Source organism: Sapajus apella, unplaced genomic scaffold, assembly GCF_009761245.1.
Source record: "Sapajus apella isolate SASKATOON/1434 unplaced genomic scaffold, GSC_monkey_1.0 scaffold13, whole genome shotgun sequence".
NCBI classification, from domain to species: Eukaryota; Metazoa; Chordata; class Mammalia; order Primates; family Cebidae; genus Sapajus; species Sapajus apella.
In genome coordinates, this window is record NW_022436953.1 from 16,884,775 (window position 1) to 16,900,498 (window position 15,724).

The 15,724-nt window shown below is 47.0% G+C and overlaps 1 protein-coding gene across 2 annotated transcripts in view; it reads left to right on the plus strand.

Annotated features, from left to right (window-relative positions):
- The window catches only part of HABP2 (hyaluronan binding protein 2), a 36,991-nt gene that overhangs the window by 14,000 nt on the left and 7,267 nt on the right, over positions 1–15,724 (plus strand). The window contains exons 2-10 of one of the 2 annotated variants that reach the window (XM_032281674.1): positions 567–603; positions 3,701–3,808; positions 7,409–7,525; positions 9,039–9,146; positions 10,294–10,410; positions 11,164–11,283; positions 11,774–11,945; positions 13,342–13,439; positions 14,643–14,898. In XM_032281674.1, the coding sequence (XP_032137565.1) occupies positions 567–603; positions 3,701–3,808; positions 7,409–7,525; positions 9,039–9,146; positions 10,294–10,410; positions 11,164–11,283; positions 11,774–11,945; positions 13,342–13,439; positions 14,643–14,898 (1,133 nt within the window). The remainder of the gene's footprint in view (positions 1–566; positions 604–3,700; positions 3,809–7,408; positions 7,526–9,038; positions 9,147–10,293; positions 10,411–11,163; positions 11,284–11,773; positions 11,946–13,341; positions 13,440–14,642; positions 14,899–15,724) is intronic. The other variant, XM_032281675.1, reaches the window with a different exon arrangement.

Below are 15,724 nucleotides of genomic sequence, written 5' to 3' on the forward strand. Positions count from 1 at the left end.
TTTGCATTTTATTCTAAGGACAATGGGAAGCCACTGGAGAGTTTTAAGCATCTGTCCATCCCCAACCCCCAGAAACTGTCGCATGAAGAAATCACCTAGATTTCAGCATTAATTCCTAATCCTACCACAGCTATGTGATTTCCGAGTCCAAGTTTTCTCATCTCTAAACAAGGCTGATGCTAGCCTCATTGTAGGGTTGTTAGAAGCATGAAATGCAGCAATGTGTGATCAGGCAGGGAGTAGATGAAACTCACTGCGACTGACGAGCATGCCAGTACCTGGGCAGCCGTGTTCCAAGGCGAGGACAGGTGCAGACAAGTGAAACGACACCCGTGCTGTGGAGAAGGACAATGCTGCCATGCTCAGAGGGCACAGGCAGGCCAGTGGTGGTGGGGTGTCTTCAAAGAGACTCCATCCTCCTCCCTCCAGCCTCCATCCCAGTCACAAACATCGGAAAGCACGCAGTGTACCTGCAACCCATAGGATCCCCTCTGGCTGATAGCTAAGGGGGGCACCTGGCCGAGACCCATCTCAACCCTGATCTGCTGTGTTGTTTTATTTTTCAGTTCTCCCTGATGTCTTTATTCGATGCTCTGGACCCAGGTGAGTGTGCTGGTCTCCCTGGGGTCTCCCACCAATCCCAGGCTGGTTTTGGGCTGGAGAAAAGGAGGCCTAAGCATGGAAGGGGTGGAGGGACCTCAGGTTTCAACTGGTTCCAGGGTGTCACAGGCACCTTTGAGAACTTGCCTTCAAAATGTGTACACCCACAATACATTACATAATTTTGAGTTTCCCATGGACACCGCTGAGCACAGGCTCCCAAGGGAAATACTGCCTATGTAGTTAAAACCCTTGATTTTATAATGAAATGGAGGCCCAGAAAGGGGAAGCAACTTTCTCCTGGCCACACAGTGAATTGGAGGCTGAGATGAAATGAAAGGCTGAGGCAGAGTGAGGGTGAGACGGAACAATGCCTGACTCCAGGCAGGCCAGCCCTGTGCCGCATGCATCCACTCCACCTCCTTCTGTGGGAGGGCAGCCTCCAGGCTGAGCTGCCCTGGTGATACCCTCCCACCAGCACCTCCGCCATGGTCCCCTCTGCCCAAATGGTTTGCTTCCTCACCCTCAATGCATCTACCACCTGGTAGGTCCTGTATCTTCACACAGAGTCTCTGTCTCACAGACTGTCTCACCATCTCCTTTTCCTGTGTCCTCTGCCTGGTGCTCACAGCGGTGCCCAGGCTAAGCAGGGCCACCTCTTCCACATCATCCACTCCTGGTCCTCGGGCTCTGGGTTCAAGTCTCCCTTTGGAGCTCTGAGTCCCAGGGGAGAAAATCCTACTCATTACTCCACCTGGCCAGAGGCCAGCATTCCCACTGGTAGAGATCTAGGCTGCTCACCCACAGAGCGCCATAGCCAGGCAGACAACACATGGAGCCTGTGGTCACATCTGAACCTTGAATCGAGGATTTATTTGGCACAAAGATGGCAGTAACTGGGCCAAATTCAGCTTGACAGTCAATATTCTCCAGCAGCAGAGCCCCGGTTGGGCAGAAACATAAGGCCAGGTCTTCATTCCACCCCACGTGCTCAAAGGATATTTGTGGAGTTGAAGAGAAATGTATATGAGCATGGTGTGTGGGTTTTTGAGAAAAACCTGTGTTTTTCCACACACAAAGGATATTATTCAATGACTCAGTTCGGTTCCTCTGAAGGTGCACTTTTCAGGAGCTATCCCCTAGCTGTTGGCCACACCACCACCCACACATGGAGTCCAGGGAGGGGCTGTGGCCAAGGGGCTGGAAGGGTGGCCTCTTCCCTAGCCTTGAGCACAAATTGTTCAGGCACCACTGAAGGGGGTCCTTGGGTCTGAGTGTTAGAGATATGGGGCTGTGGAAGCTATGGAGTGACACCATGGAAGAAAAAAAAGTACAGAAGACTCAAGGGCCCTTGACTTCACTGCAAGCTGCCAGAAAGTTGTAAGAGACATCTTCAGTGAGTTCATGACATCCTGGAATTCTGCAGTGAACAACTGAGCAACGGTAAGCAGTGGCCCTCCTGAACAGAGATCATGGAAAGGGAGCGGAGTTAGCCTGTATGCCCATAGATTTATAGCTTTCATTAAACAGATTGGGAGCTACAGGGTCAGATCTGATCTGCAAACAGGAAGAACTTTCTCACCATCAGAGTTGTCCAAAAATCTGAATAGGCCATTGAGCTCTCAGGAGGTAATGAGTTTCCCGTCATGGAGGCTTTTTAAGCACAAGCTGAAAAACCACTTATACGGAGTGGAGAGTATTGACTTAAACTCTCAAGAAACTGGCTGCTACAAGAGCTCTGCCAACAGCTTCAGACAGTTTGGTGTATACATGAAGGGACCCTGAAGCAGACAGCTCCTGGGATCCAGAGTCCAGCTCTAGGTGTCGTAGCCCCCAGGGACTAGGCTGAGACGTAGAGGTTGAGGCTTTCTTGCAAAAAGAAGATTCAGTTTAGAAATATTCCTTGTCAACATCTGACTTAACCTCTCACAGGGGCTTCGCTTTGATGGTGTTTGTCAGCTCCCTGCTGGCTCTAGACAACAGAGTGGCGACAGAGACGCTGTGCTCATGCCCATGGGCAAGCTGCTTCTTTGGTTGGTCTTGCTGGAGGAGACAGCGCATGGTGAGGGCCTTGCTGGAGCAGAAGGTGCCCAGTCCACAGTCCCCAATGGGTGGCAGAGGAGGTAGCCAGCAAACAGCACAGACTCTGCCCATCTCCCCAAAGCAGGTGCCAGGACAGCCAGCAGGCCTCTGGAAATGCCTCTTCAAAGCTGGCTTGGCTCTGCCCAGCAACGCAGGCTGAGCCCATCCATCAGCTGTCCTACTGCCTGCCAGCGAGAGTCTCTGCTGGGCTTGCCCCGCCAGCCAGATTGGAAGCGTCAAATGCAGGCCGACAGGGCTGGGGTTTGGGGGAGGCCCTCGGAGGAGCCGTCTGTGCCACAGTGATGGATGACGCCAACAGGGACAACATTCCGGGGATTTTGATTCTGTTCCACACATCTGGCAAGCTCCTTAACCAGAGCAGCTGCAAAGCCCCCATCACAGGAACTCTGTGTGTTTTCCGAGAGACCCCAAACATGGACCGAGTTAATCCTGGTCAAGGGACCCGGAGCACGTGCTTAAGAAGGTTTCGCAACGCATGCTGCTTCCTGAAAGCTAAAAACCACGGAGTTTCATGAAACCTGAACCTATAAGAGGTTCCAGGATCGTAAAAAGGCAAATAAGACTTGGAGTTAGGTAGGCCTGGGTTATGATGTCATCTCCTTTGGCCTTCATTTTTCCTTATCTGCAGAATAGGAATAATTATACCTATGCCATAGGTATTATTTTAAGGTGAAGTATGATTTTTTATTTAGTTTAGTGTCTAATACATAGAAAATACTCAGTACATTATTTAGTTTAGAAAATACACAGAAAATACTCAATACATTATAACCTATTATTAGGATGATTTGGGTTAACTCAGGATACTCTCACCATCCTTCCTGATAATTTCTAGAAACAGACTCTGAAAACTAGACAAACCCACAAGAATTTCTTTTTATTCCTGATATAAAATGCTCAAACAGCTGCCCATTTCTTTCCCAAAGCTCCTCCCTTTTCTATAGCCTAGAGAAAGTCACAAATAATCTGTGTTTAACCCTGAACTGTTTTTCTATAATCTATCAGTGGAACCAGATTATGTCAGCTGCCGTGCCTCTCTACCCAAGAAAATATGTGGATGATTTTCTAGATTTCTACAGAGCTCATCAGGCATTTTCTTGGCCAAGTACATTTGACCCATTTCTCACATAGTTTCTTACTGAAATTCCCTATTTACTCTGCTTTAAGCAGAGATCTTTGTGTGTGTGTGTGTGTGTGCCAGCAAAGCTGCATGCTGGCCAATCAGAAGTCAGAAAGGCCTGGCCACTAAGGGAAAAATAAACCTGTCCATCATACACATTAGCTACATGTAGGGCTTTGTGCCGGGCACTCTGGGGTTAAAAGAGGAATGGAAATGGCCTTTGCTTAGAAACTATCTAGTTGGAGGAAACAAATAAGATAGACCAAATACCCAAGACAGAGGTGCCAGCTTTGACACTTAAAACTCTCCAGCCAACTGGGCCATGGAGGAATCCTCTTGTGGCAAAAATTCTTATTATTGGCAATCTAATATCAATCAAGCCCTGTGTGTCAGTTTGTTTTTATTGCATAACACACTACCCCAAACATAGTGGCTTAAACCACTGACCATGTATTTAGGTCATGATTCTTTGGGTTGACAATTTCGGCTGGGTTCAGCTGGGCAGTTCTTCTGGCCTGCATCAGGCTCAGTTGATCCTAACTGGGCTTGCTCATGTGTCTGCAGCAGCTGGCAGATTGAGTGGCATCTCATCTTGCTGAATATTGGCTGGCTTTTCTTATATGTCTGAGGCTTCAGCTAGGACCACTAGGCTAGCCGTTACCCACAGGTTCTCGTATGCTCTTGCAGAATAGGCCATACTGTTCACATGGCAGTCACAGGGGTCCAGGAGTAGGAGAGACAGAGAGAGGTGAGAGAGAACAAGACTTCTTGAGGCCCAGGCTCTGAGCTGACACACCGACCTTCCATCACACATGCAATTGGCCAAAGCACCTCCTAAGGCCAACCCAGACCCAAGGAGCAGGGAAACTGACTCCATCTCTTGGTGGGAGAAGCCAAAAAGTCACGTTGCAAAGGGTGTGGGTTCAGGGAGGGGTGGAGAATCAAGGGCTATTTTTGTCATCAGATTGTCTCACACCAAAGCAGAATTTGACTGTGGAACTTGAGGCCACCAGGCCTAGACTTGGTCACTCCTAGACCCTTCACCTCTTTACTACCCTTTAATCACCTTCCTTAGCTGGCTTTCATCCCCCACCCAACCTTGGGACTGGAGGCTTCTTTGAGGACAAAGCCACATCCTACTCTTATTTGTATAACTCCCTACCATCCCCAATGCCATCCTGCACCTGGCATAATACTTGGTCCACTGTAGGTTCACAAGACAAGTTACCTATGCAGACAATAGGATTCAGTGCCAACATAATGGGAAAGACAAAATAAGGTTTAAGCCTGGAGGTGGAGAAACCCTCCCATATAATGTTCCTATAAAGCACCTTCAAATCACATGGCTACCCACCCTAAATGCAAAGGTTCTTGGTGACTTTCCTTGCACAGCCAACAGCTGGTTGGCTTCTTCCACCCAAGCCATCTGGGGCCACTGAGCTCTGTTGGTCCTATCTACCTCGACTGAGGCCCATGGGCCCTAGAGAGTAGAAAGCCTTGCTTAGCAGGAATACATTCAAAGCCAATGTATTTTATTTTTTCTTTGGCTTCAGTGAGAGGTGAGCAGACCTTATTACTAGGTCTGGATTCAAATCAAAACCCTCTAACAGACATTTCATTCATCCCTCGTCACGTGGAAAAGCCACCATCTACATCAGAGTCTTTCCCACTTCTAAATATCTGCAAAAGAAGTAATTATTAATGACCTCACCAAGATTAGCCAGTCTGACTGCCAACCTGTGGGAGAGATGGGAGAAATTACAGAAACAACCTGAAGAGCATTTATCTATAAACACCTGTTGGGAAAACAAACATACATTCTCCAAAGAAAAAGAAATAAATAAGCAATGCAGTCGTCTCATTACCAAACCCCATTGTCTCTCTTAAATGTCACTCTGAAATCTTTCATGTTAAACTTAGAAAAAAACATTTTTTTTTCTCACTCTCTCCCTCTCTTTCTCTGCTTTATCACGCTAGATGGAGGAAAACTTTATTTGCTCCAGGAAGACAATGGCCTTATCTTCAAACTGGATCCTCAGCCCTAGAAAGTGGCCTCCCCCGGGAGCATTTTCATAGTGGGGAAAAGCAGTTCGGGAGAAATAATGAGCAAGCCAAGGGAGTCTTGACTTGACACTGTGATAAATGAGGCGAAACTTTGGCAAGAAACCAGAGTTGGCGTATTCAAAAAAGAAATAAAAAGATAGTTCCATTTTAATGGGAAATATAAAACAGTCATTGTGCAAAAGTCGATTTTTCAAAAGCCAGAGAGATAAAGACTCTAACAGAATGACTGAGAGACGAGTAAGATAATGTGGTTGATAATCAGGCTTAGGTAAAGTGCCATCCTCCAAGCCATCAGCTGGCTCCGCAGGAGTGCCTTTTCAAGTCAGCTATCTGCATTTGCTCCTGCCTTATTATCATATGCATCTCTGGACAGCTTCCTTGTAGCTTCAGCTTGTCGACTTGGCCATACTCTGGCCGGCTGGAGTGAGCAAAGTCAACTCGACTTTCTTCAAATCCCAAACTTCCACAGACCCACCAGGATCTCCCCCAAGGCCCCAGAGGGCAAAGAGCTTGAGTCCAGACGCCCTTACACATGCCTGTTTTTTCCCAATGAACAGTCTAGTGCGAGGGTTACAACTGTAGGCAAAATCCACAGACTTTTACAAGGTTATCCTTGGGAAATTCCTAATGAGCAGGCTGGATATTCAATGCGGATGATGGAACACGTTTTCCCAAGGGTAAGTGTGGAAGTATCCGAGGCAATGTAAGGCACCAGCTGAGTGCTGTGGTTGAGCTAGTGAGGTATCGGGGTTGTATAGAGACAAACCGCCTTAGTTCATGTTAGTTGTGTGACGTTGGCCAATTTACTCAATCTCCTTCAGCCTCAGGCTTCTCAGCTTAGAGTGAATAATACATCTCCTATATTTTTATGAAGATGAAGTTAAATGGTGCATGTTAAGTGCTTAGCACAGGGCATGGTACATAGAAAAGGCTTAATAAATATTATCTGTTAAAATGACTCTATAGATACTGCTTGGGAGTAGTTTGATGCCATGATCAAAAGGAAAATGAAGAGTTTTCTTTGATTTCATTCAGCTACAGTGACTAATGAGGTCCCATCAAGAAATATTATTCACAGGATAAGCCAACCAACCAGGCACTCAAGTACAGTGCAATCTGACCCCAGGCAGGCCTCACGTAGGACCCTGGAGACATGATAGGTCCCAATCCTCTTCCTGCTATTCAAAGATGAGAAAACCAAGACTCAGTGATACAGTTGGCTTACCCAAGATCAAGGGAGTAGAAAGCCACGACTTGGCTTCTTCTCTTAACTTCTAATCAGGTGCTCACGAACCTGCTAAATGTCAACACTACCTTACCAGGTCATAACATCCCCCAAGTCAGAAGATGCAAAGCCTGAGCCCTCCTTTCTACTCCCCTTGCTGTGCAGAGCTGGAGAGGCACATGGTTCCTCCTGCAGGACTTTGAATTCTTTGGGGAAAAGGCATCTAACTAAATAAAATGCTGGCTTATTTGAGTCCAATGATTAGGATTTCTTCTGTCCTGTTCCCACCCCTGCAGACTGGAGCCCTGACCTCTATGATGAAAGCTACGAGCATTCTGACCAGGAAGAAACTACCAATAGCACACTTGCCCAACCTGAGAATCCTGACTGGTACTACACTGAGGACCAAGTCGGTAGGTACCAAATCTCCTTCAGGGACTCTCTTGGGAGAAGGGCAGAGGGCAGTGTACATGGGACCACATGCAAGGACCTCTCTCTCCTCCTCTCTGGACAGCATTGTAAAATAGCTATGTAAAATAGCTATGGAATAAATTATTTGGACTGGCTTTTCTTTTCTGTTAGATTCATGTATTGTGAGGACTGGGGAGGTTTTTAGAGACCATCTGCCCTACCCCTCAAATGGCAGATGTGGTAAGTGATGCTAGGAGAGGATTTGACTTGGCCAAGGTCATGCATCAAGTTAATGCAGCATTGTCCAAGTTTCCTGATGCCGTGAATAGCAGCCGTATTCAAAATCATTCCCATGGCTTAGATTACAGGTCAGACCTTAAGGATGTAGGAAGTCTGTGTGAGCCTTGAGCACCGGGCTATAGCATGCACACATTCAGCTTTGGGACTTTCCTTCCCTTCTGCCATTGCCAGGACTTTTCCTTCCCTTTCACCTTTTTCTTTCTCCGTTCACACTTCAGACGCTTTCCATAGTTGTTAGATTGTGTGTGCGTGTGTGTGTGTGTGTGTGTGTGTGTGTGTGTATTCACATACATGTGCTTCTACCACACTTGTTTTTGTTTTCATGGCTTCTTAACCCGAGCAATGGGACAGACAGGAAAATAAGAAGCTGGGTCCAAGCAACGCCATGTGACTAAACCAGGAGAAGGAACGGAAAGCACTTAGCAGCTGGAATAAAAGCTGTGTAACTGTGCAAAGTGGCCTGGAAGGCAGGGCCAAGATACAGGGCATGGGGGAACATCAGAAGGGACCATCAAAACAAGAGCAGGGCCCAGGGATCCTAGTTCCTGAACCAAAGAACAATGTGTGTGAACAGAAGGATAAAGAATTCCCCAAGGGAAGATCCATTCAGACAACCATGAAAAGCCACAGGCACAGATGAAATATGACAAAATCTAACTGAACAAGTAGTTGAAGAAAGATGAAGGCCACTGGGTCATTTCCTCCTCGCCGCCAATTCTTCTGTCACCCTCTTGCCTTTGGTCTTCTCTCCTGATGTTCAGAAAGCTTGCGTTTCATTAGGGGTGGGTTTTCTTTCCCCACTCCTGACCTCCACCCCTGGGCACTGGAAGTAGGGGAGGTCTTCAGGCTTGTGAAATACCTTCAGCATCAGAGACAGACCCTGTGGCACTCCCAGCAAGACTGGGAGGAGAAAAACACTGATGAGGGAAAAGGGGAGTTTCTCAATGAGAAAGGCCCCATCCTAAGCCAGGCCGAGGGGAGACAGTCGTGGTTCCTTCTCGTCTCTCCTCTCACTAACCTGAATCCCTCTCTCTGGTCAGGTGACTGCAGTTTTCTTTGTTGTTTAAGGACAACATATGGTTTCCTCCTTTCCCCTGTTTCTGGCTAGGTAGTTACTCTCTCATTTAGGGGCAGGAGACTGAAATTAGATGAAAAAGTTGGGGGGCTTCTCATCTGCCACCCTTACCAACATTGCCTTCTTCCTGTGTGTCTTAGATCCGTGTGAGCCCAATCCCTGTGAACATGGTGGGGACTGCCTTGTCCACGGGAGCACCTTCACGTGCAGCTGCCTGGACCCCTTCTCTGGGACTAAATGTCAGAAAGGTGAGTACATCATCACTAAATCTGCTCTTCCCTCTGAGTTAAACAAGAGGCAGTCCTTTCTGTGTGAGAAAGCACTGTGTGATGCCCTGGAAAGGATTATAACTGCAAATACTGTATCATGCATAATGGATTTCTCTGCAGGGTCCCAGGCAGCCTCTCACTGGATCCTCACACCTGCACTGTGAGATGGAGCTAGTACATTCATTCTACAGATGGGAAGATTGAGGCTGAGAGGGGCTAAGAGCTGGACTCTAACCAAGATGTATTCCAAGCTCAGAGTTTTGTGTTTAGAGTGTTTGTTCTAACTGCAACAGAGTAATGTTGTCCTCAAATGGAGAGCAGGAAGGATCTCAGGGCACATGAGCCCCAACCCAGTTAAAGAACAGAAACCCAGAGAGTGGGGGCATTTGATCAAGGTCACACAGCTAGCTAGGTGTAGAGTAGAAATTAGAGCTCTGGTGCCTGACTTCTGGCTCATGCTCTTTCATTCTGCCATTCTGACTGTGTCTGCCTTTAGTGAACTCTTGTAGGCATAATGTGAGGCCATGGAATAAAGCATCAGGAATAGGACTCCTAGGGGCTAATTTTACCCCTAGGGGAAACCTGGATTTGGGCTGATCTTGCAACCATCTTACTTGGTGGAGGGTCTTAGGTATATGTAGGGCTTTGTGGTTGACTTCTTCCCTTGGTGCCCTCTTCACTTATTCTTTTCACTTCCAGTCCTGCAATTTCTTCAATAAATTTTCAGGATGGTTGAGGCTATTGAGTATAAACATAGCATCTGGGCTTATTCCTCAACTTCTCAGAAAAGTGACAAAATTTAAATGGACTCTGAAGCTAGCTAGAAAATGGAGAGATTAAAATTCTACCTTTTCTGGTGAAGGTGTAACAATTATCAAAGTTTTTATTAGGATAGAAAAATTAAGACTATGGGCACCAGAAGCAACATGGAAGACAATCAGCCGTGACTCAAAGATGAGGCAGAAGCTTTGTTCTGGCATAGCCTGGTATTTCAGGACCATGGACAAGGCTACACCACTGTCGGTAACCCCACCTCCCACTGTACTGTACATTTATCCCTCTAAGGAAAATATGCCCCAAATAATGTCTTATGCTTTGCTCTCACTTCTCTATGGATCTCCTACAGTGCAAAACAAGTGCAAGGACAACCCATGTGGCCGAGGCCAATGTCTCATTACCCAGAGTCCTCCCTACTACCGCTGTGCCTGTAAACACCCTTACACAGGTCCCAAGTGCTCCCAAGGTAAGTGGTGGAGGCCCCTTCGATGCTAGGCTTTCTGTGCCCTAAGTTGTACCTGCCTCCTTCTGCATGGAAGGTTAGATGTATCCGATGTTTTTGTGGCAGGCATCCAAGATGATCCTTTTCCCCAGGATTTCTAAAGATTCTTTATCCCTGGATGGGCTCCATCCAGTGGGAATTGACTGGTCTGTGTCCCTTCCCAACCAAAAAGAATCATCCTGAAACTCACTTCTTCCAGCAAGTAGGCTCTGATCTATTCCTGAGAGTGACCAAGTAGGGGAATTAATACATATCAAGTGCCTGCTGTGAGTCAGGCATTGTCTCAGGAAATGTTTATGTTCTTTCTTCCATTCTCCAAAAACACCTCGAGGAATTTACAGATAAAGAACCTGAAATGTACACAGGTTACTCACTTGCTCATGGTCACATGGATATCAGCAGGGCAGGTTTCTACCTAGCTCAGACGGGGCCCAGCACTCCTGCTCCATCCATGCCTCTTTGCTTCCTTACTGAGTGACCCATCTACTTATGTGCTTATGCATGGCCTCCAGCCATATTGCTTCATCCATGTTTGCTTATGTTCTTAAGGCTTCTGTGTACACTTACTACAGTGTCAGTGGATCTGTCTTTCCCCTCTGGTGACCCATCTTTTTGGTGAAAGAATGGACACCAGTAGAATGCCACCGGTGTCTCCTTATCATCTCGGGTTGTAACTCCTTCTGAAGAGCCTTCCTGGCCCCATTACTGTGTTCACAGTGGTTCCTGTGTGCAGGCCAAACCCATGCCAGAATGGGGGTACCTGCTCCCGGCATAAGCGGAGATCCAAGTTCACCTGTGCGTGTCCTGACGAGTTCAAGGGGAGATTCTGTGAAATAGGTATGGGTTCTCTGCTACCACTTCATCAGGGCCACAAGTGAGGCCTCTGGAACATTTTTCTCTAGGGGTTCTGTTGCCAGAATGTGGTTCAAATCAAGTTTACCACACTCTACTATTTCCTCAGCTTTCTCGCCTAAGGGGATAAGGTATGTCTGGCTTTGTATAAAGAAAGTAATAAACTTGAATGTGGTGGAGGCAGATCAAAACACCTGGACATCCCTGGGCCTTAACCCACCTTCCATCAGCTCTTGTGTGAGCCAGAATTAAATAACTAAGTTCCCACACCCTACAACCACTATATTTAATGTTTTAAGCAGGATTAAATGTGGGTCATTCAACACTTTTTTCTTTCTGAAACTTTGTGGTGAAATCTCAGGGCAATAAATATGCAGGTCCAGTTTTCTCACCACTTGACATACCCACCAAGCCCTTTTTGGGAGCAGCTTGCCCATGGCTGTTGGTTCTCACATTGCTACCTGCTCTTTCGGAGGTTCTGATGACTGCTATGTTGGCGATGGCTACTCTTACCGAGGGAAAATGAATAGGACAGTCAACCAGCATGCATGCCTTTACTGGAACTCCCACCTCCTCTTGCAGGAGAATTACAACATGTTTATGGAGGATGCTGAAGCCCACGGGATTGGGGAGCACAACTTCTGCAGGTAACTGTTACCTTATTTATGCTTGGTTGATTTTGGTCACTTAGTTTAAAACAGATCATTGAGACTCATCAGCCTTCTTTCTAGGAAGATTTTTTTTACTCAAGATAGGCGATATCATGCTGCTATAGCAAACAACTGCCGAATCTCAGTGGTTCAAATACATCAGAGTCTACTTCTGGGTCGGTTGCTGTGGCTCATGCCTGTAATCCGAGCACTTTCGGAGGCCGAGGCAGGCAGATCGCTTGAGCCCAGGAGTTTGAGACCAGCCTGGGCAAAATGGCACAACCCTGTATCTACCAAAAATACAAAGTAATTAGTTGGACATGGTGGCTGGCACCTCTAGTCCTAGCTAATTAGGAGGCTGAGATAGGAGGATCATCTGAACCCAGGAGGTCGAGGCTGCAGTGAGCTGTGATTGTGCCATTGCACTCCAGCCTGGGTGACAGACTGAGACCCTGTCTCAAAAAAAAAAAAAAAAAAAGTCTATTTCTTACTAATGTTGCATGTGTCATGTGGGTTGGTGGCGGTGATGGTAGGGGATTCAGCTCCACAGGGTTACTCAGATAGTCAGGATCGGCAAGAAGAGACTGGAAAACGAAGCATGAGGTCTTTACTACCTCAACCTAGAAGGGATACGTCCTCTCCACATACATATTTCATTGATCAGAAATAATCACATGTCCCCACATAGAGCAAGTGCAATGTCTGTTGAAGGCAACGGTCCCTGACCCAAGGATGTTCAGGTTTTTCCATGTGAGGGTAATGCCACCACCCTCCCTAGTGGTGATCTAGTTTCCTTCTTCCTTTTCTGCTGCCTCCAGGCCACTCCATTGGCTTCCTGTCACTACCCTTTGTCCAGCCAAGGCCAATGAGTCCTGTGAGTTGCAGATTAGCAGGAGGGGGTCTTTGTATGACTTTGAACTGGGTTCATAAATGATGATTAGTTTTTTGCACAAAACACTAGGACCTTACACTTGCACTCACCTTGAGCTGTTCTCTGTGGAGCTGTCTTCGGGGAGAGGGCAAGGGGCTCTTGGCAGTCCTTCTCAGAGGATTCGCATGCATAGAATTCAAAGACTCAGGCAGAGGAACCCAACTCTCACCATGTTTATGGGATGATTTTACTCTCCTGACATAGAAAGGTCATCAACAGGGATCTCATTTCTTTTCCTACAAACAATTTGATGTGTACTGTGGATCTGGCATGAGACTTGTGAGCTGCTTTCTCGTCCTTGAGATTTTCCTCTGGAAGTCAAGGTTTTTCCAAAAAACTATAAACACCCTTCTGTGCTAAGGGGAGCACAAGAGCTTGACACCTTCGTATGCAAATGTTCTTTAATAAGATCCAGTGGATTCACTGAGCCTTGACCCTGAGTTGTTTTGTTTTGTATTTTAGAAACCCAGATGCAGACGAAAAGCCCTGGTGCTTCATTAAAGTTAACAGTGACAAGGTGAAATGGGAATACTGTGATGTCACAGCCTGCTCAGCCCAAGGTAAAAGCCATGGCTATCCAGAGGCTCAGGGGGTTGAGTGGGGGGGGGGGCATGGAGATTTGTAGAAAGATGTCCCTGGCACCTGGTCCCTCCCTTGCCCTGTTCTTCCTCCACACCTGCTTTACCAATTCCCATCCCAGTGCCAGCCCAATTGCCCAACCATCTGCACCCACCAGGATGCCAAGCAGGTCTGGATACCTTTGTGGGTTCGGGTCAGGTGGTCCAACTCTAAACTCATGGTTTCTGACTCCAAGTCAGTGTCCTCAGGAGATATTTACCCATCTCTTGCTGTTTGCCAGCCACCACGCTGGGCCCTGGGTGTAGAATGGTGATTAAACAATGGCTGGGCTCCTATGGCCTCTCAGGATGAAAAGCATCCAAATTCCAGCTCACAATCTTCCTGCCAGTCTGCCCTGGCCCTGCTCTGTGTCCACATATGAAATGATGTGCCCTTTCACCCTGACCAGTGGGATTCCCTCCCTGAGGAGTTTCACATGTGTGCCTTTGATCTTATGGTTGCTTCTGTCTGTAACACTCCATTCCATGTCTATACCTGTCTATATACAACTATTCTTTCAGAACCAACTCAAATATCTTCTCCTCCAGTAAGTCCTCCTTGATCTCTCCTGTGAAATGCTATCTCTGCCTCCTTACAAGCCCCAAGGAATGAGGCAAGACACCACCTATACAACATTTACTGCTCTTTCCTTTTGTATCACAGTCATCTGTGCAAATGTCTTACCTCGCCTATTCTAATTCATCTGAAGATCCTCTCCTCTACCCTGAAAAATCCTCCATAATTGTACGTGTGCATTAATAATGAAAGATGCATTGATGATACACACTTATAATTGCAGATGCTTTGTCAGGATAGAGTATATACCCAGTGATGGATTTGTATATTTACATAAACATAATGTATAAACGTAATGTGTTTGTGTACATGTCAATCTTAGGAGTCACACACTTTGAAATAGGAAAAAAAAAATCTTCATTGTTAATTATGTAGACTAGCTTTATGTAATGCAATGTATTAACAAATATCAACTGTGAGCCTACTGCATGCCCACCCCGTTCCAGTACAGTCTCTCAGCCCTGGACCCCTGCTCAGTGGCTGGGCTCAGAGTCATACTGAGGCCTGAGCCCTGCTGAGGAACTGGAGGGAGGCTGAATGGCATGATTTGTCTTACTTGTGTCCCACAGACGTTGCCTACCCAGAGGAAAGCCCCACTGAGCCATTGTCCAAGCTTCTGGGGTTTGACTCCTGCGGAAAGACTGAGATAGCAGAAAGGAAGATCAAGAGAATCTACGGAGGCTTTAAGAGCACGGCTGGCAAGCACCCGTGGCAGGCATCGCTGCAGACCTCAGTGCCTCTGACCATCTCCATGCCCCAGGGCCACTTCTGCGGGGGGGCACTGATCCACCCCTGCTGGGTGCTCACCGCTGCCCACTGCACCGAGTAGGTGCTGGTAGGGATTGGGGTGGCTTGAGTGCCTGGGGGTGCTCTCCCTTTTCTGTCTGAGCAGTGTCTTGGTAGCTCTGTCAGGATTAGGGGGTCTGATATGGGTTCAAGGGCAAAAGAATGGCTCCTTAAAGCCAGATGGAAAATAGCTACCACATCTAGAATGCTCACCATGTGCACTGCATTCATTATACGACATTTAATCCTCAATGCTGTCTGCTGGAAGACAAGCTGAGTAAGGTCAGGGATTTTTATCTGTTTTATTAATTGTGGGATATCCAGTGCCTTGAGCATGTCTTTGTAGATAGCAAGTGCTGAGTAAATATTTGTGGAGGAAAAGAGTTTATTGTTATTCCCTTTTTGTAAGTGAGGACACTGAATCTTGGGATTCTGCCTTTACCTTGCCTGAAGTTACATGGAAAGTAGGTGGACAAGTAAGGTGGAAAGCCCATTCTATCTGCATCTTTGACTTCTTTTGTCCTGCCTTGAACAGAGGAAAGCATGCTCCACTGTCTGATGCCATCACCAATGACCTTTCTAAGTCAGGTGTCTTCAGCCAGGCCTCCTGTGTGCCTTAGATAAGCAAGTACCTTCTGAGGAGCTGAAGAGTCACTGCCTCTTCAGAGCTCCCTATGCTCATGGTCAAGGCTGGTCCAACAAAGCCTAGGTTTTGGAGGTAGCCTTGAAGGTCTTCCAGTTCACCTTGTTCGTAAATGATTTATCTGGGATTCTGGGAGGTGGTGTTTCTCGAGAGAAGTCAAGCATGGAAATATTAGCACCTGCCAATGGGTTTGAGAAGGTTGGTTCAAGATGGCAATGGATG